The sequence below is a fragment of the Pleurodeles waltl genome, chromosome 7 (genome assembly GCF_031143425.1).
Source record: "Pleurodeles waltl isolate 20211129_DDA chromosome 7, aPleWal1.hap1.20221129, whole genome shotgun sequence".
NCBI lineage: Eukaryota > Metazoa > Chordata > Amphibia > Caudata > Salamandridae > Pleurodeles > Pleurodeles waltl.
Window position 1 is genome coordinate 995,217,994 of NC_090446.1, and position 16,461 is coordinate 995,234,454.

The following is a 16,461-nucleotide window of genomic DNA, read 5'->3' on the forward strand; positions in this document are numbered from 1 at the left end:
GGTGCGTGTCTGCGAGTGTGCGTGTATGGGGGGGGTAGAGGGATTTAAATGGGGGGGTGGATGGAGGGGTGTGGGGGGCTCCTACCGGTGACAGGGAAGGAATTTCCTGTCACTGGTTGGGCCTACCGCCATAGTTTTCGTGGGGTTGTGAATGCCATGAAAACCATGGCGGTAGGCAGGGTCATGATGCCGCCAGCAGTACAATATCGGCCGCCATGCTGGAGATTCTTATCTCCGACACGGCGCCTGCTACTGCCATGGTGGTCAGTATGGTAAATTGGCGGGTTGGCTGCAGAGTAGAGCTAAAGCAGCTATGCACTTGACTGCACGATGAAGCAGGATAATGAAGGATGTTTAGAAACGTCCGGAGGAGCTTGCCTAACAAGCAGCCGTCTTTGGGCCAGACAGACTCCACCCCCTACAATGTCAATGTTTTCATTATGGGCGTAGATTAAGAACCCTACATTCTACAGATGTGTATGATTTTTGACAATAGTAGGAAAATGTAGGTTATGGCGAACTCAGGTTCTCAATTTACTACATTATCTGATATTTATTTTTTTATAGGAATTGAGTTAACTAATGTCTGGAACCTAATGATGTCCGAATAATTGTTTTGAGGGAAAAAAAAAAAAAAAGGAGATGGAAATGATTGGTCATTATATTTTTCAAATTAGTTTTCTTTGCAGCTCAACATTAGGCAAAGTATATGTGGCAACTGATGAGCAAACAAATTTCCGGGTGGAAACATCAGGGTAAACTTGGTATGTCATTAAATTCTAATGCAAATAAAAATCCAGAGTATCATAGAACAGATGAATACATTGTCAAGGAACTGACATACAAGGATAATCAATTAGAAGATTTGTTAGGTCCTCACTAAACTGTATTCCGGGATGCGTTAATTAAAGTTAAAGGATTTTTACATCACATTCAACTGAAGCATAATGTTTGTCCTGTTCAAACACAAACTTCACCATGTTCCTCTTTCTGTTAGAAGTGAATTATTGGCTATGCTGAAATACATGTGTAAGGACGGTACCATTGAAGCTGTGGATGCTGCTAAGTGGGTGCCACCCATTGTTTTGGTAAAAAACAAAATGGCAAATTTAAAATGTGCTTGGATCTCAGCTCTGTTAATTAATAGATTGTTGTTGACCATCATCCATTACCACACCTTCAAGAAATGTTTGCAACATTAGATGTGCCAAATTCTTTACTTCAATTCAGTTAATGACAGTTTATCATCAAACTGAATTGATTTCCCATTAAATCACCACTTTCATTATACCTGATGGCGCATTTAGATACACCAGAATGTATCCGATCTTGCTTCTCCTGCCTGGGTGTTTCAGAAACATACGTTTTCCCTGTTTGGTGACATTGATGGGGTAGCTGCGTTTCAAGATGACATTCTGGTGTATGCTAATTTGTTGGATAATCAATATCAAATCTTAAAGTATAATCAATTTTGAGTGAAAAAGGTATGACTGTTCAACTAGATATACATTTTACTTCAGATGCAAAAAAATTGTTGAGTCATACGATTTCAGAAAAAGGCATTTCACCAAAGAAAGCTTTGTTGGATGCTATGGAGTCCATTCAGGTGCTTAAGGACAAGGATCAGTTCCGATCATTCTTAAGAATGTGTGACTGTTACTCTAAAGTTTCAGTGATATTGCATTACCCTTCCATTTATTTTGTTTTTCAAAAAAGGTACTACATTTGTAAGGGAGAATGAACAAGAAGATGCTTTTCCACTTTAAAATTGGAGATTGTTAATTCTTCTACTTTGTCGTTTTCTTCTACGGCTTTGAATGTCGTAACTGTCAACGCCAGAGCCACTGGTCAATGTTCTCTTTTAAGTCAATGCAAAGGATATTTGTAATGCACTATTGCCTTTACTTTAAGACTATTAACTGCAGCTGACTGCAAATATTCGACTATAGAGGGTGTTCATGGGCAGTGGAACACTTCTGGACATATTTGTGGGGAAAAATGTTTCAACTTTGAAACGATCATAAGCCTTTTATTTCTTTGTTTTCTAGAAATGGTGCAGGCAAAGCTTCTTCAAAGTTGGTCAGGAGTTTTGCTGAACTTTTTTAACACAACTTCGCAGTCACATATTTACCAGTTCATGTTAAATGTTAGGGCAAAATGTTTCTCCATATTATCAACGTGTGAGGAAAATTTTGTTGATTTGCAAAAGGTGAAAGAATGTGTTGTAGCATCTTTTGAAAATGCAGTCATGTCAGAGGGCCACATTTTGACCAAAGATGAATGGCTGTGGTTTACTCTCAAAGATGACATACCTATGGTGGTCAAATAATATACTGCTAATGGATGGCCTTCAGATAAATATTTATCTGAGGATATTCAGGTGTTCTGGAAAATTAAAGGTGAACTGTCTATTGACAATGATACTTTATCATTTTCAATATCCTAGCGGCACTAGGGCTCGTATTATTTTGATTGCACATAACGGACACATAGACCTGCCACTATTAAAATAAATACTGATATTGTTGATTTTTTTTAGAAGTTTCTTGTTGCGTCAGAATTCAGATAAAGTGCTGAAGATGTTGAAAACTGATCTACTTAATAGAATATTTACTGATGGACCTTGGAAGGAGTTGGCCATGGATTTGTTAGGTCCTTATGAAGGTATTGTTCAGGCAAGCTATTTGCTTTTGTCATTATTGACTACTTTTCCAAATGCCATTACAATCTATTGGGTTGACCCAGTGAACCTTAGGACCTAAGCAACAATTAGTACATTCAAACAAAGGTCAGGCAAGACCTTTGTGTGAATGTACTACTTTTACAAATGGGTAGAACTCAAGTAGATTGTGGAGTCAAAAACAGAAGAGGTTACAGCACCTTCTGGCAAGAATGTATCAGGAGGGAAGGCATTCCTTATTCTTATTCTCTTACATAAGATAATGGTGTTTATCAAGGTTACAGACTTATTTTTCTGAGGTGGAACTTAAACTTATAGCAGAATATGCCCCAAACATGAATGGTTTGATGGAAAGGAATAACAAAACTGTTGCTAAGGGCATTCAGCCTGGCATTCTATCCAGGATTCACGTGAAGACACACATCTCTGATCTTATTTGATCTTATCACTGTACTCCTCATTCTACCACTGGTTTTTGTTATTTCCTGTTCCTGAAAGGAAGGAAACAAAGATAGTGGCTGAATTCTAGTCAGTCAACTGACAATGTTTCCAGATTGTGTATGAAGGGCATGCATTCTAAGGCAAAAATTAATGCTGAAAATGTTCAAGTAAAGTCTACGGAATTGTGTCATATACCCACAAATTTGCAACTTCAAAAGTCAACTTCATTACATGTTGGGGACTGTTAAGATCGAAATGCCACAGATTTCTAAAATCCGAAAAGTTGTCAGTGTAGGGAAAACTTCAACACAGTTAAATAATGGGCCATGGTGGAGTTTTTCTAGGTTGGCTAAAGTTCATAAAAATGTGTATCATGATTCTGAAGAACTGTTTTTTCCAGATTTTGCTGCAGATTTTGAGACTAATGACATTAGTTTGTCTAATTATTCACAAACTTCTCTCGTCAATATTGAAAAGGTTGGCAGGCTGGGGTTACCAAATAATGGAATTTTAGAAAGGGATAAACGTTTTTTTTTTTTTTTTTGCTTTACGGTACTTTAGTTTATTGATTTTTGTTTTGTTTTATAAACTGAGGTGTGCTGTAACCTGTTCATGGATAGAAACTGTAAAGGTGACATTTAACCTTCTTCAGTATGGAATGTCCTTGTACAGTATTCCTCTTCAGAATGCTCTGTGTAATTCTCTCTTTATTGATTGGGTAATTTACTGTTGTAGTTTGAGTAGAGTTCTATATTCTGAAGCTGTTGTCTACATATCATTGCATAGTCCATGCACTATGTGGGTGCTCCTAATAAAGCAGTCTTATTTCAATGTGATGCAGTGTTCACTTACTACAGACAGAGGGTCATGGTTTGGAGGTTTTTGTTTTTTTAACAAGCTTCTTTTTAGCCTTCCATAAAGAGGAAGGTGTTTAAAGGTGGCATAAAGCTGGAACCACCAGGTACCAGCAGTCCTGCATGAGCCTTTGCCCATAAAATATCAAATATAATTGATGTCAGCATACAATGTATGGTAGGTTACAGGATCGTCTATCAGAGGAATCCTACATGACAGACTATGGAGAGATCATGGAAAATAAATGTTGTATCCTAAGTGAAAAGCCTGCATCTTCTCCTCAACTTTTGTGTTGGATGATATCCGTGCCAAGTGAGGACTTGCCTTTAAAGCAGGACTTACACATCAATGTCTTTTGTCCTAGGCCCTCAAATGTTCTCAAGGAACCACCATTGTTCCAGGTAATTATTGCAGTGCCGGAGGCAGAACAGGCTGTGGCAATGTAGGAAGGGAAAAATGACCTAAGGGCTAGTAAAACGGAAAATAATGAGAAAAAATAAGCTTCCACAGTAAAGGTACGGAGACTGTCTTCACCTTCCTCCTTTTTAAGGCCACGGACATCATAGGCTTGACCTCTATGTCAAATCCCACCTTGGTGTCAAAACTCAACAGCGATGCCTCAACATTGAGGGAGCTCTCAAAGGTCTACAGTGCCTCAACGCCAAAAGGATCATTAGCACGGCCCTCAAAGTTTAATATCTCACAGCCATGAGCAGCTGGAAAAAGAGTGTTAGTGGTATCACTACTCAGAGGGACACTACGGGGACCCCCAAATGCTTAAGGAGGAGATAATAAATCTTCCAAGCCTTTTTACTCAAACAGTCTCTTCTATAAAAAATAAAAAAAAGAATTAAAAAAAATATATATATATTCCACTTTCATCTTATCTCTAACATAAATGATTAATGCCCCAAACCCTTAGTGACGTCAAATTTTCAGGAAAACACTTTGTCAAGTGAACGGAGTAGTGTCAAGAAATATTTTCAGTCAAACTTAGCGCTCCAATTTGATTTCAGTGGATTTGTTTGAAAAATAAAAAACAGTTGCCTACTTGATGAAGTGTTCTTAAAGGAATTAGGTTTGAAAATACATTTTTTATCTATTTAAACTGTATTCAAGTAGACCCTACAATGGGGAGAAATTACACTTTTAATGAAGAAATAGAAGTAAAGTGCATGGGGAAAGAACACGTATTCAAATGGCAATTCAACCCGCAATCCCCCCCTCCTCCCAAGAAAAAGCTGGCCTACTGAATAAACAAGCACCCGTTTACTAGCAAATATATGAAGTAATTCTAGGCGGAAATCAATGATATTGGACAAACCTTGGTAGCTGTACAGCCTTGACATGGAAAGAGAAATAATCTTGGGCAGAAATGTAGCTGAAGTATTTACATGAATGATGTACATATTTCTGCTCCCACAAACTTATTTTCTGAATCAGTGAGGAGTCACGCCTAGTTTATATGCAATACTCACATCGAAAGATACAACTTTCATGCTTATTTTATAATCTTCTGATGTTGCTAAATGTATTCCTTACACCAACAAACTGAATATCTGTGGGTATTACCATTGTTGAGGAATGGGAAGGGCATCATAACCCACTAAGTTTTATCACAGGTGAGTCATGGCCCCTCCTGACACTCAACAATGTCAATAAAAAGCATGTTACACTGTGCACCTCTACGTATAGTATTTATGCCTTGCCAAAGAAAATAAGTGTGGCCAAATAAGTTACTGAAATAAAGCTAAAAACCTAAAAATAAACACACCTTCACTCCTATACTACTACACCACAAATACCAAATTCCCCATTATTACCACACTACAGTGGCTTACTCCCTCCCTACACTAAGCAGTAGTAATAATACCATATTAAATTCTGCACATCTACTACTTATGTGATTGTGTGCTTTACTGCACAAGCTGTAGTGGTATAACATTTCACAGTAAACTACAGGTTTCATCATCATAACGAAAAAACACCTAAACACACTGGAGAGCATTATCAGGGCCACTTGGAATAGGCAGCAAATATATCTAAATTATGTGGCAAAAAGGAACATTATTGCAGTACATTCACTAGCAGTATCATTTTCATCCATTTATGCTAGAAACGTGTTTTGAGAAATCTGAAAACTATGTCATATATTATATGAGAGCGTAAATCCACAATAATCTATTGGCTTCAGTGCTTAATTTGAGCCTCTGGTTGGAGGTAGAGCCCACCGGCACTCTTTATGGAGGAGGCCCAGACCAGAAAGGCTGTAAAGTGGGAAAGAGGGAGAAAAAGATAGAAAACAGTGATAAAGGGAAAAAGCAGGGATGAAAAAGAACCTGCAAGAGTGAGATAAAGGGGCATGGAGAGTATGTTGATGAAAGTAAGAGGCATACGATGAAATCAAGACTGTACATTCTTAGTATTCAGCAACCCTGATACTGGCCAGCAGCACCAGCAGGATTCTAACAACTATTTGGGCCCGAGCACTTATCTTTACAATTTGAGCACTAATTGGCCCTCACCATGGTCTACTGTTTTATCAGAAATGTATTAATGAAAGGTAAACCTAAACATTTATATTTCAGTCAGTGCCAATTGTTTGCTGCACTTTGACATCCAATGTACCCAGCATCATGATTGCAATGCAATGGTAGCACACTGGTTTTATATGCTGTTTAGTAGTCCTTTTGAAAGGTTTAGTTCAAAAAATATATATTCAGTGATCCTAAATGCAAAACGCAGTCCTGCTGTCTGATCCTTCTTGGGTATTTAAAATATATATCTGTAGACTATATTCCTTGCCCCCGTTCAGCTTGTGGCACATTTTAACAGGAAAACAAGGAATGTACTACAGCCAGTAAACACTATAATCAATTGCCACCTTTTAAAACGTGACTTGGCCTGCATTTTATTGGTTTAGACAGAAACTGGAAACCAGTTATCAATGGTCAGTAGCACTCTGTAGCCCAAGACTATGGTGCCCCCAAACACTTCTAATAACATCTCAGTCAACTCACATGAGGCTGCAGTGTTAGAAATCTGATTGGGGAGTGGGGGTAAGAGCATACAGAAAGGAGTCATTTTGTTGTGTTTGCAGCAGTTACCATTTGGTGGCTGTAAAAACAATAAGGCTTGTGAAAGCCTTCTTACATAGCCTACTGAGATGGTGTTCTTGAGCCCCTTTGCCCCATAAAAAGTACTTACTTCCTTCAGGAATCCAACAGACTTGGAATCTTTATTAGTCCTTCTTTGTATCAGTGTGGTTTCATGATAGGTCAAAAGCAGTATGCCACTGACTCAGTTCATTTTCTTTGACCTAAGCAGTACAAGACCAGTCACTGCAGATGTCATGGGCTCTACGTGTCATTTTCTGCATACCTTGGTTGACAAGGTGTAAAAATGTATACAATTTTGGGGTCATCCCCATACGACTTTTTTTGAAAGAACTAAAACTTCAAAGCAATCTTGATTTCAAGCAGCAATCACTGAATACTGCACATCACAGTAAGCTTATATCCCCAACTCCACACATTCTGTCTGACCAACACAATCTAAAGATATCTTTTATACTGTGTGGCATCATAGACTGTCATAGTGAGTTTTTCAAGACCAAACCATGACAAATGATCACTATGAAAAAAAAAACAAGTTCCCCAGTAGGCAACCTCTCCACTAGACCACACATACTTAGTGTAGATCACCCCACCAAGCTACTTTTACCTGTAACCGGTCCAAAAACAGTTGCTGCAGCAGGTCTTCCCAGAACAGCATTGGTCTATCCAGGAGTCGCTGACACACAATTTCCCAGTTTTGACTCATAGATTCACTGGTGAGCAGCTCCCACACTGCATCCCGGATGCCTGCTAGGCCCTTCAGGCTGTTGACATACACTAGAAGAGTTGTAATCCCAGCTTTTATATCTTCATTGCACCTACAAAAAAAGGGTCAGCACATTTTTAGTAAGAATCTGTAGCCTTGCCCCAAATTCCATATATTAAAAAAGACCTCAAAGGAAAAGCCAGTTTAATTTAAAAACATTCATGTGTCCACTATGCAACTCCTGAAAACTGCCTTTGTGTCCCTGCTTTTGCACATTTATGTGGTCAAACATTGTTCTCTGTATGGTTTTATTATTTCATATCTAAGAAAAGCTTCATTTATGTAAGATAACTTAGTGATTTAATAAACTGCTGTAAAATCTAGTTACAAACTTTAAGTACGAGGTTGGTAGCTCGGTTGTGTAAAATGCACCTTTCCTACATCTGTATTCATAAATATATGATATCACTGTTTATTTTCAGAACTCTGAAACTGTGTACCTATATTTATGCTAGATCAATAATGTTAAAATATTTACTGTACACATTCGAAGTCAGGATTGTTTAGTGGTCTGAAACTATTATTTATAAAGATCTGTGATTCTCAATCTCTCTTTATTTTAACACTGGGCTCACTTAAGCAGCACTTACTACTGGATTATCAATATTTATTTATTTATTCCATGCACAATCAGCAAAACTCAAAAACACAGTTTTAATAGGCAATTAACCACCAGATTGTTTTGAGAAAAATAAACTGTTGAGGAATTTTTATATGTGTATTTCACTTTGAGAAATAGTAGGTACATAGCCTGACTTCAGCAAAATCTTCCAATCAAATCTAAAACACAATGGGAAGAATCACTAATAATTAATCAGCCCAGAGGAGCACAAATACTTTGAGTTTAACCTGGTACACTGCAACAAAATTATTGAATGTCAACCACAGTTCTCTCTTGTGAAGGAATGTGAACAAAGTAACAAAACAAAACACCAACACCAAAAACAAAACACCAACACCAACAGGTTCCAGAAATGAGGGGTATTTATACAAAAACAATGACAAAGGCAACAGATTATATATATATATATATATATGTGCACACACACACACACATATATATATCAAAGCAATAGCCTTTCAGACTTAGGGTGACACAAATTATGCAAAAAAAAAACAAAAAAAAAAACAAGAAGAGAACTCTGGGTACTTCCCATGTTTGGGTGGAGAGCAGCTCCAACAAAGAACTCTATAACACCAGCAACACTCTAAATGTCAGTTTGAAACTTGTTAAGCACAGGATTAGCACAGTGCCATCCACCCAAGCTAGAAAGGGACACAGTCTTTTGTTATCGATACAGCCAGGTCTTCAAGCCTAGGACTGGCACAGTGCCACCCACACCAGACTCTAAAGTGACAAAAAGCTTTCACCACTCCAGTCATAGCATTACAGCTTTGGATTGGTAAAATACCATGAAAGCCAACATGGAATGAGCAAAAGCAACCCGCTTACACGCATTTTTTATTTCTATACAAAAAAAGCACCCAATTTAAATTTTTGATGGCTACACCTACCTGTGGATTCCTCACCAAAAGAATTCTCCCCTCGTGCCAGCCTCGACGGAAATTTCTTCTAGCTCTGCACGTCGACGATGACGTCACAATCGCCCGACTCCACGCGACGCCGTATGACGTCATCCAGGCAATAAGAAGCCCTCATCGACGTGCAGACGTCAGTTCCCTTTTTTCCGTGCCCGAGTAACGGTTAATTCTTCAAGGCTCACAGGGAGCTACTGTTTCGGACGACGGTTACAATGTCGCCGCCAAGGAAATCAAGCTTTAAACCGTGTAACCAGTGCGGGGGTCGGATGTCGGTTACCGACCCCCATGAGAATTGCCTCTGGTGCCTTAGCTCCGACCATGAGGTCGAGTCATGCGGCTCTTGTCAGCGCATGAACCCTAAGGCACTTAAAGAGAGGGAGGCGAAATTGTTCTTGGCTCGATCCAAGAAAAAGAAGGAGAGACGTCATCGGAGGGAGTCTTCTTTGAGATCCTCGAGATCTCATCACCATCATATTGACTCTCGGCGCCGTCACGGATCTCGGCGCCGATCGAGCAAGGGACGGTCTAGATCGAGATCGGCTTCTCCGTCAGCTCGGTGCCGTCCGATGTGGGAGATTAGCCCGACCGTCACCTCTCCACCTCCTACGACCCCGACGTCCCTGGGTCGGTCTTTGAGGTCGAGCCTCCCCAGAGGCCAGAAGGTTCTCCTGGCCAGGAGTTACCTGGACCTTCTTCGGCATCTATGCCGGCGCAGCAGCAATACCCGGCTTTCCCGACTCCGGGAACGGACCCTGCGGCGTTCTTAAACGCCATGTTTAACATTTTTACTTCCATGGCGCCGGGGGGAAGTCAAGCAGGTCCGTCTGGCCCTTTGGCCTTTAATTTGGGCGTTCCGGCTTCTTATAAATCGAAGCCCTTCACTCCATTTTTATCTGCTGCACCTGAAGCGGCGCCGATGCCCTTGATGTCGCCCAGACCGACTACACCTGCTACGGCGCCGTTGGATTCGCCTCGGATCCGATCCACAGTTAAGAAGCCTGTGGAGCCGGAGGGTCCGGCTTCGGACGGATCCGAGGTTCGGCGCCGATGGAGATCTTCGACGTCGGCCGACGCCTTATCGACGCCAGGTCTGGAGTCAAGGCTTTGATCCAGACGTCTGGCTCTGCGGCTATTGGAGGAGGAAGAGTATGCAAGACAGCACCTGGAGGAGGGTGAAGTTTTGGAGCCCTCTGGAGACTTCCAGGGTCTGGATACAGCCAGTGGCTTGGATACTTCCCCGGAGTGGGATCTAGCTTCCCCCGGGAGAGATCACTGAGGAAGCAGCTTCATTCCACGCTGTTATTCGGAAGGCTGCAGACTTTTTAGACCTTCCCCTCCCTACTGCGGAAGTCAAAAGAAATCTGTTGACAGAGGTTTTGCACCCAGCTTCTGCATCTGCTGAGCCTCTATTGCCCTTTAATGAGGCGCTGCTGGACCCCATTAAGGACATCTGGATGAAACCTGTGTCTACCACTGCTGTCAACAGGGCGGTGGCTCGTCGCTATCGGGCGGCACCAGGTGATCCGGTGTTTCTCTCCAGACAACCAACACCGGAGAGTTTAGTGGTACAAGCCTCATGTTCGTCCAGATCCTCTCCTGGCTCGTTTCCTAGAACACCTGCGGACAGGGAATCAAAGAAGATGGACCATACTGCAAAAAAGACCTTTTCATCTTGCAGTATGGCTTTAAAGTCATCCAATGCGACCTGCATATTGGGGCGTTACATCCATGCCCTTATGAAGGAAGCGAAGGGCCACCCTAATTTGTCCCAGGAGATGTTGCAGCTACTGGCGGATGCTCAAGCGGCAGCGACTCAGGTGATCCAGTCAGGATTGGACACTTTAGACTCGGTGGCTAGAGCTATGGGCACGACCATAGTTTCTAGGCGACAGTCTTGGCTGCGGACATCTGGCTTCTCATCTGACGTGCAGGCAACTCTTCTCGATCTACCCTTTGATGGCGAGAGGCTGTTTGGTACAAAGGCGGATTCTGCTCTGGAACGTTTTAAGGAGAGCAGAGCTACTGCGAGATCTTTGGGGCTTCAGTCTTGTGCCTCATCCTCATTTAGAGGTTTTAGGAGGTTTAAAGGATTTGGACGTGGCTCCTCCTTTCGTGGCAGATTTCAAGGACCGCAACAGTCTGCTTCCACCCTGCCATACAGATCTTTCAGGGGCAGGGGCAGAGTCCGCACAAGAGGAGCCACCCAGCAGCACTCTGCCTCTTCCTCGGGAGGGGTGCAGCAAGGAAAGCAGCCGTAGTCCTCCTCCACTCCCTGTCCACTTGTCTCCGGTAGGTGGGAGACTTGCCCATTTTCTTCCGATGTGGGAGGTTATAACATCGGACTCCTGGGTCATCGATATTGTGAAGAAGGGGTACGCGCTTCCCTTTCGGGAATTCCCTCCTACCTTCCCTCCCCGCCCATCCTTCTGTTCGGAAGACCATCTTCTACTATTACAGCAGGAAGTATTTTCCCTATTGGCAAAAGGTGCGATAGAGTTGGTTACCGAGCAGGAGAGGGGTCAGGGCTGTTATTCAAGATGCTTCCTGATCCCCAAAAAGGATGGTCGGTTGAGACCGATTTTGAACTTGAGGGTTTTGAATTGGTTCCTTAAACTGGAAAAGTTCAAAATGCTGACCCTTTCACAGGTTCTTTTGGCGTTGAACGAAGGAGATTGGATGGTGTCTGTCGATTTGCAGGACGCGTATTTCCATATTCCGATCCTCAAATCGCACAGGAAGTATCTCCGGTTTGTGGTGGGATCGCAGCATTATCAGTTTGCGGTCCTCCCATTTGGTCTTACTTCAGCACCTCGAGTCTTCACAAAGGTGATGGCGGTGGTAGCGGCAGAGCTCAGAAGAAGGGGGATAGCTGTGTTTCCCTATCTGGACGATTGGATGATCAAAGCCAAGACTCCGGAGCTCGTGCGGCGTCACCTGCAGTCGACAACTCAGTTGTTGAACGACCTGGGTTTTTCAGTCAATGTACCCAAATCTCACCTAGAGCCCTCTCAACGCCTCCTGTTCATAGGGGCAGTATTGGACACGACATTGAATCGGGCCTTTCCTCCGCCCCAGCGGGTCCAGGACATTCAGGCATTGGTTCCAATGTTTCGAAATGGAGCGGTAGTTCCAGTCCTCAAAGTCCTTCGTCTGCTCGGTCTGTTCGCTTCTTGCATACTGTTGGTCACTCATGCACGCTGGCACGAGGGCTCTTCAGTGGTGCGTCCGCAGGCAGTGGTTTCAGCACAAAGGGGAACTCGAGGAGTCGATAAAGATCTCCAGAGACACTACAGTGGATCTTTAATGGTGGGCAGCGGTCGACAACCTGTCACAAGGAAGGCCGTTCTCGCTGCCCCCACCAGTGGCCACAGTAGTAACAGATGCTTCCACTCTAGGGTGGGGAGCTCATCTGGGGGACCTGGAGATCAAAGGCCTTTGGTCTCCGCTAGAACAGAGATTACACATCAATCTGTTAGAATTGCGGCCAGTACGTCTAGCTCTGAGGGCCCTCCTCCCTTCCATTCGCGGTCAGTCAATCCAGGTTCTAACGGACAACACTACTGCAATGTGGTATATAAACAAACAGGGAGGAGTGGGGTCGTATCTTCTCTGCAGAGAAGCTCTTCGACTCTGGTCCTGGCTTTAGGAACACAAGATCTGCTTGGTTGCACATCATTTGGCCGGAGTCCTGAACGTGGGTGCGGATATTCTCAGTCGGCGCAGCTCGGTCGACCACGAGTGGCGTCTTCATCCAGATCTGGTTCTGTATATCTACCGGATGTGGGGATATCCACAAATAGATCTTTTTGCAACTCAAGAGAATGCGCAGTGCTCGCTATTTTGCAGCCTCCAGTATCCGGTGCAAGGAGCTTTGGGGGATGCGTTTCAGATGTCCTGGAAGGGTCAGTTGCTTTACGCGTGTCCCCCCATACCCTTGATTCCTCGAGTTCTGAGGAAGATCCGCCAAGACCGAGCTCAAGTCATCTTAATAGCTCCGGACTGGCCAAGAAGGGTGTGGTATTCAGACCTTCTCCAACTCTCTCAGTGCCCTCTGCTCTGTCTCCCTTACAGGGTGGACCTCCTCTCGCAGTCGCAGGGGCAGATTCTACACCCCCACCTCCAGAGCCTGCACCTTCATGACTGGAGATTGAACGGGGCAATCAGAGTTCCTTTTCTCTCCCACCAGAGGTGGTGGATGTTATTTTATCGGCCAGGCGACACTCCACCAAATCAATCAATGCTAATCGTTGGGCTAAATTTGCATGCTGGTGTGGAGAGAACAGAATAGATCCCTTAAAAGCTGGTTTATCTGACATTTTGTCATTTGCACTTTATCTGGCACAGAAGGGTTGTGCGATTGCCACAGTCAAAGGTTATTTGGCTGCACTATCCGCTTTTCTGTGCCTTCCTGATCAGCCATCCTTCTTTAAATCACCTATTGTTTTAAGGTTCCTAAAGGGGCTCACTAACAAATTTCCACCAACGCCATTCGTTATGCCTCAGTGGGACCTTAACTTAGTCTTAACGTTTCTAATGGGGTCCCCGTTTGAACCGATGCACTCTTGCTCTTTACGGTTGCTAGTATTCAAAACTGTTTTCCTGGTGGCCATAACATCTGCCAGAAGGGTTAGCGAGCTTCAGGCTCTCACTGTAGAACCCCATACCTTTCTTTCTTTAAGGACAAAGTGCTGTTAAGGACCAAGGCGGCTTTCCTACCGAAGGTTGTTACACCCTTTCACCTGGGGCAGTCGATTACTCTCTCTTCCTTTTACCCTCCACCTCACCCATCCAAGGAGGAAGAGAGGCTCCACCGGCTGTATCCACGAAGAGCGCTGAGCTTCTACATCGCCAGGATGAGAGAGTTCAGACAGGATGATCAGCTCTTCGTTGGATACGTGGGGAAGAGGAAAGGTAGAGCGGTCCACAAGAGAACGCTATCCAGGTGGGTCATTCTATGTATTAAGATTTGCTATTCTTTGGCGAAGAAAGATCCACCTGTGTGGCTTCGTGCACCTTCAACCAGGGCCAAAGCAGCTTCATCGGCTTTGGCTAGAGGTGTTCCTGTGGCTGACATCTGCAGGGCAGCGACCTGGGCGTCCCTCCATACTTTTGCCAAACATTACTGTTTGGATTCGGAGGATAGGAGGGATGGGCATTTTGCTCGCTCGGTGCTGCAGGATTTCTTGGTTTGACCATTCGGGCACCCACCTCCGGAGGTAGTACTGCTTTGGGACTCTATTCTTTTGGTGAGGAATCCACAGGTAGGTGTATCCATCAGAAGAATAAGTTAGTTACCTTTGGTAACGCTTTTTCTGGTGGACACAATAACTACCTGTGGATTCCTCATGGTCCCACCCGCCTCCCCATTGCCTGACTGGTCAAACCGAGAAGTCCTTGGGTGCGCATCCTTGGTCTTGTGTATATGTATATAACTGATTCATGTATATAGTTGTGATAACTGAATATACATTTTCTTTGCAAATTAAGATAGTTCAAAAAGTCTTCTTTGAACTTGGTTTATATATGTGCATATATATTCTCTCTTGTATTGAGCATTCATTACGGTTATTTATAATGTGTTTTATAATAAATGTTTTATTTTCATTCATTTTGGATGAATATGTGCTCTTTAGGTTTAACCTGTTCGCCTCTATGGCACGTAAAAAAAATGGTGATAACTGACGTCGACGAGGGCTTCTTATTGCCTGGATGACGTCATACGGCGTCGCGTGGAGCTGGGCGATTGTGACGTCATCGTCGACGTGCAGAGCTAGAAGAAATTTCCGTCGAGGCTGGCGCGAGGGGAGAATGCTTTTGGTGAGGAATCCACAGGTAGTTATTGTATCCACCAGAAAAAGCGTTACCGAAGGTAAGTAACTTATTCATCATACCAGAGTACTGCATTACAAATGGAGGAAATGGGATCTGCTGGCTAGGGTGTACATTATGACACCAGACACTACTGTAGTTGGTTTATCGGATATTTTCACAGCATGAGCATAATGTTTTCTGCAAAACAGAGTGCATCTAGTGATGTGGAAAAAAGGCAAAAATACTTGTGTCACTTAGGAAAGTTGCTTTGTGTTCAGAACAGACCCTAGCTAATACAGCAGCATCCCTTTCTGCATTATGATGAAGTGTGGGGATGGAAACAAAGCTTGTGATTAACCAGGTAAGCAGCGCTAGTGATTAATGCCTGGTTATGGCCAGTGAAAGAACAAGATTCTCCATAGGTATAATTTTAGGCATAAACCGATGCTACAGGGCCGGTGAACAACAGTTGCTCCATAGCGGTATATGGAATCCAGCAGATATGCTCTGAGTGAGCAACAAGATTAGGGAAGGAAAGTTCACAACTGAAACAGGCAGACAAACGATGGGGGGGACGGCCATTGGTGTAGTAGTGAAGGAGCAAAGAGGCCTATCTCTCTCCCAAGGTGTAGGAGAAAGAGGGACTAGTCATGGAAGAACACAGAGTGGAGGCAAAAACATGACACTATTGACAGAAGTGTAAAAGATGAAGGCAAAGGCAAAGGCAAAGTGGGACCAGAAACGATCTAGATCAAAGAGAGCTAGTACCCCAAAGAAGGCAACAAGGATAGAAGGGGAGGCAAGATTTATGAATGGGGAGTAATAGTACATAGAAAGGAAAAGTCCCGAAAGGCATATCTTACATGTGGATCCACTTCTGCAGAGTCTCTCGCAGGTAATCCTGGCTGATTGGATGCGCCAGTGTCCTCAGCGCTGGCTGGAATTCTATGACTGACAACGGCAAATGCTTGAACCAGCTCCCAGACTTCATCTCATCCTTCAAGACTGTCGTCCCTTTAACTAGAAACAAGTGAAGCATACAAAAGCATCAGCATTTAAGAAAGTATTCCTGATGAAAAAAGCTACGTGCTTGAACTCAGATTTGATCGAAGTTCATCTATTCTTTCACAGACCAAATATTCATAAGTTAACAATCAATTTTACCCCATTAATCTTTTATGGTTTCTCATTGTCACAAGTACTTTCTAGAAGATTAGTCTTGTTGTGCGTGAAAAAAATAAACGCTTACT

General features: G+C 43.1%; 1 protein-coding gene across 4 annotated transcripts in view; it reads right to left on the reverse strand.

The window, feature by feature from the left end:
• Positions 1 to 16,461, reverse strand: part of COG1 (component of oligomeric golgi complex 1) — a 132,687-nt gene that overhangs the window by 81,869 nt on the left and 34,357 nt on the right. For all 4 annotated transcript variants that reach the window (XM_069199822.1, XM_069199823.1, XM_069199820.1 and 1 more), the window contains exons 5-6: positions 16,075 to 16,231; positions 7,700 to 7,910 (exon numbers count right to left, since the gene is read on the reverse strand). In XM_069199822.1, coding sequence (XP_069055923.1) covers positions 7,700 to 7,910; positions 16,075 to 16,231 — 368 coding nt within the window. The remainder of the gene's footprint in view (positions 1 to 7,699; positions 7,911 to 16,074; positions 16,232 to 16,461) is intronic.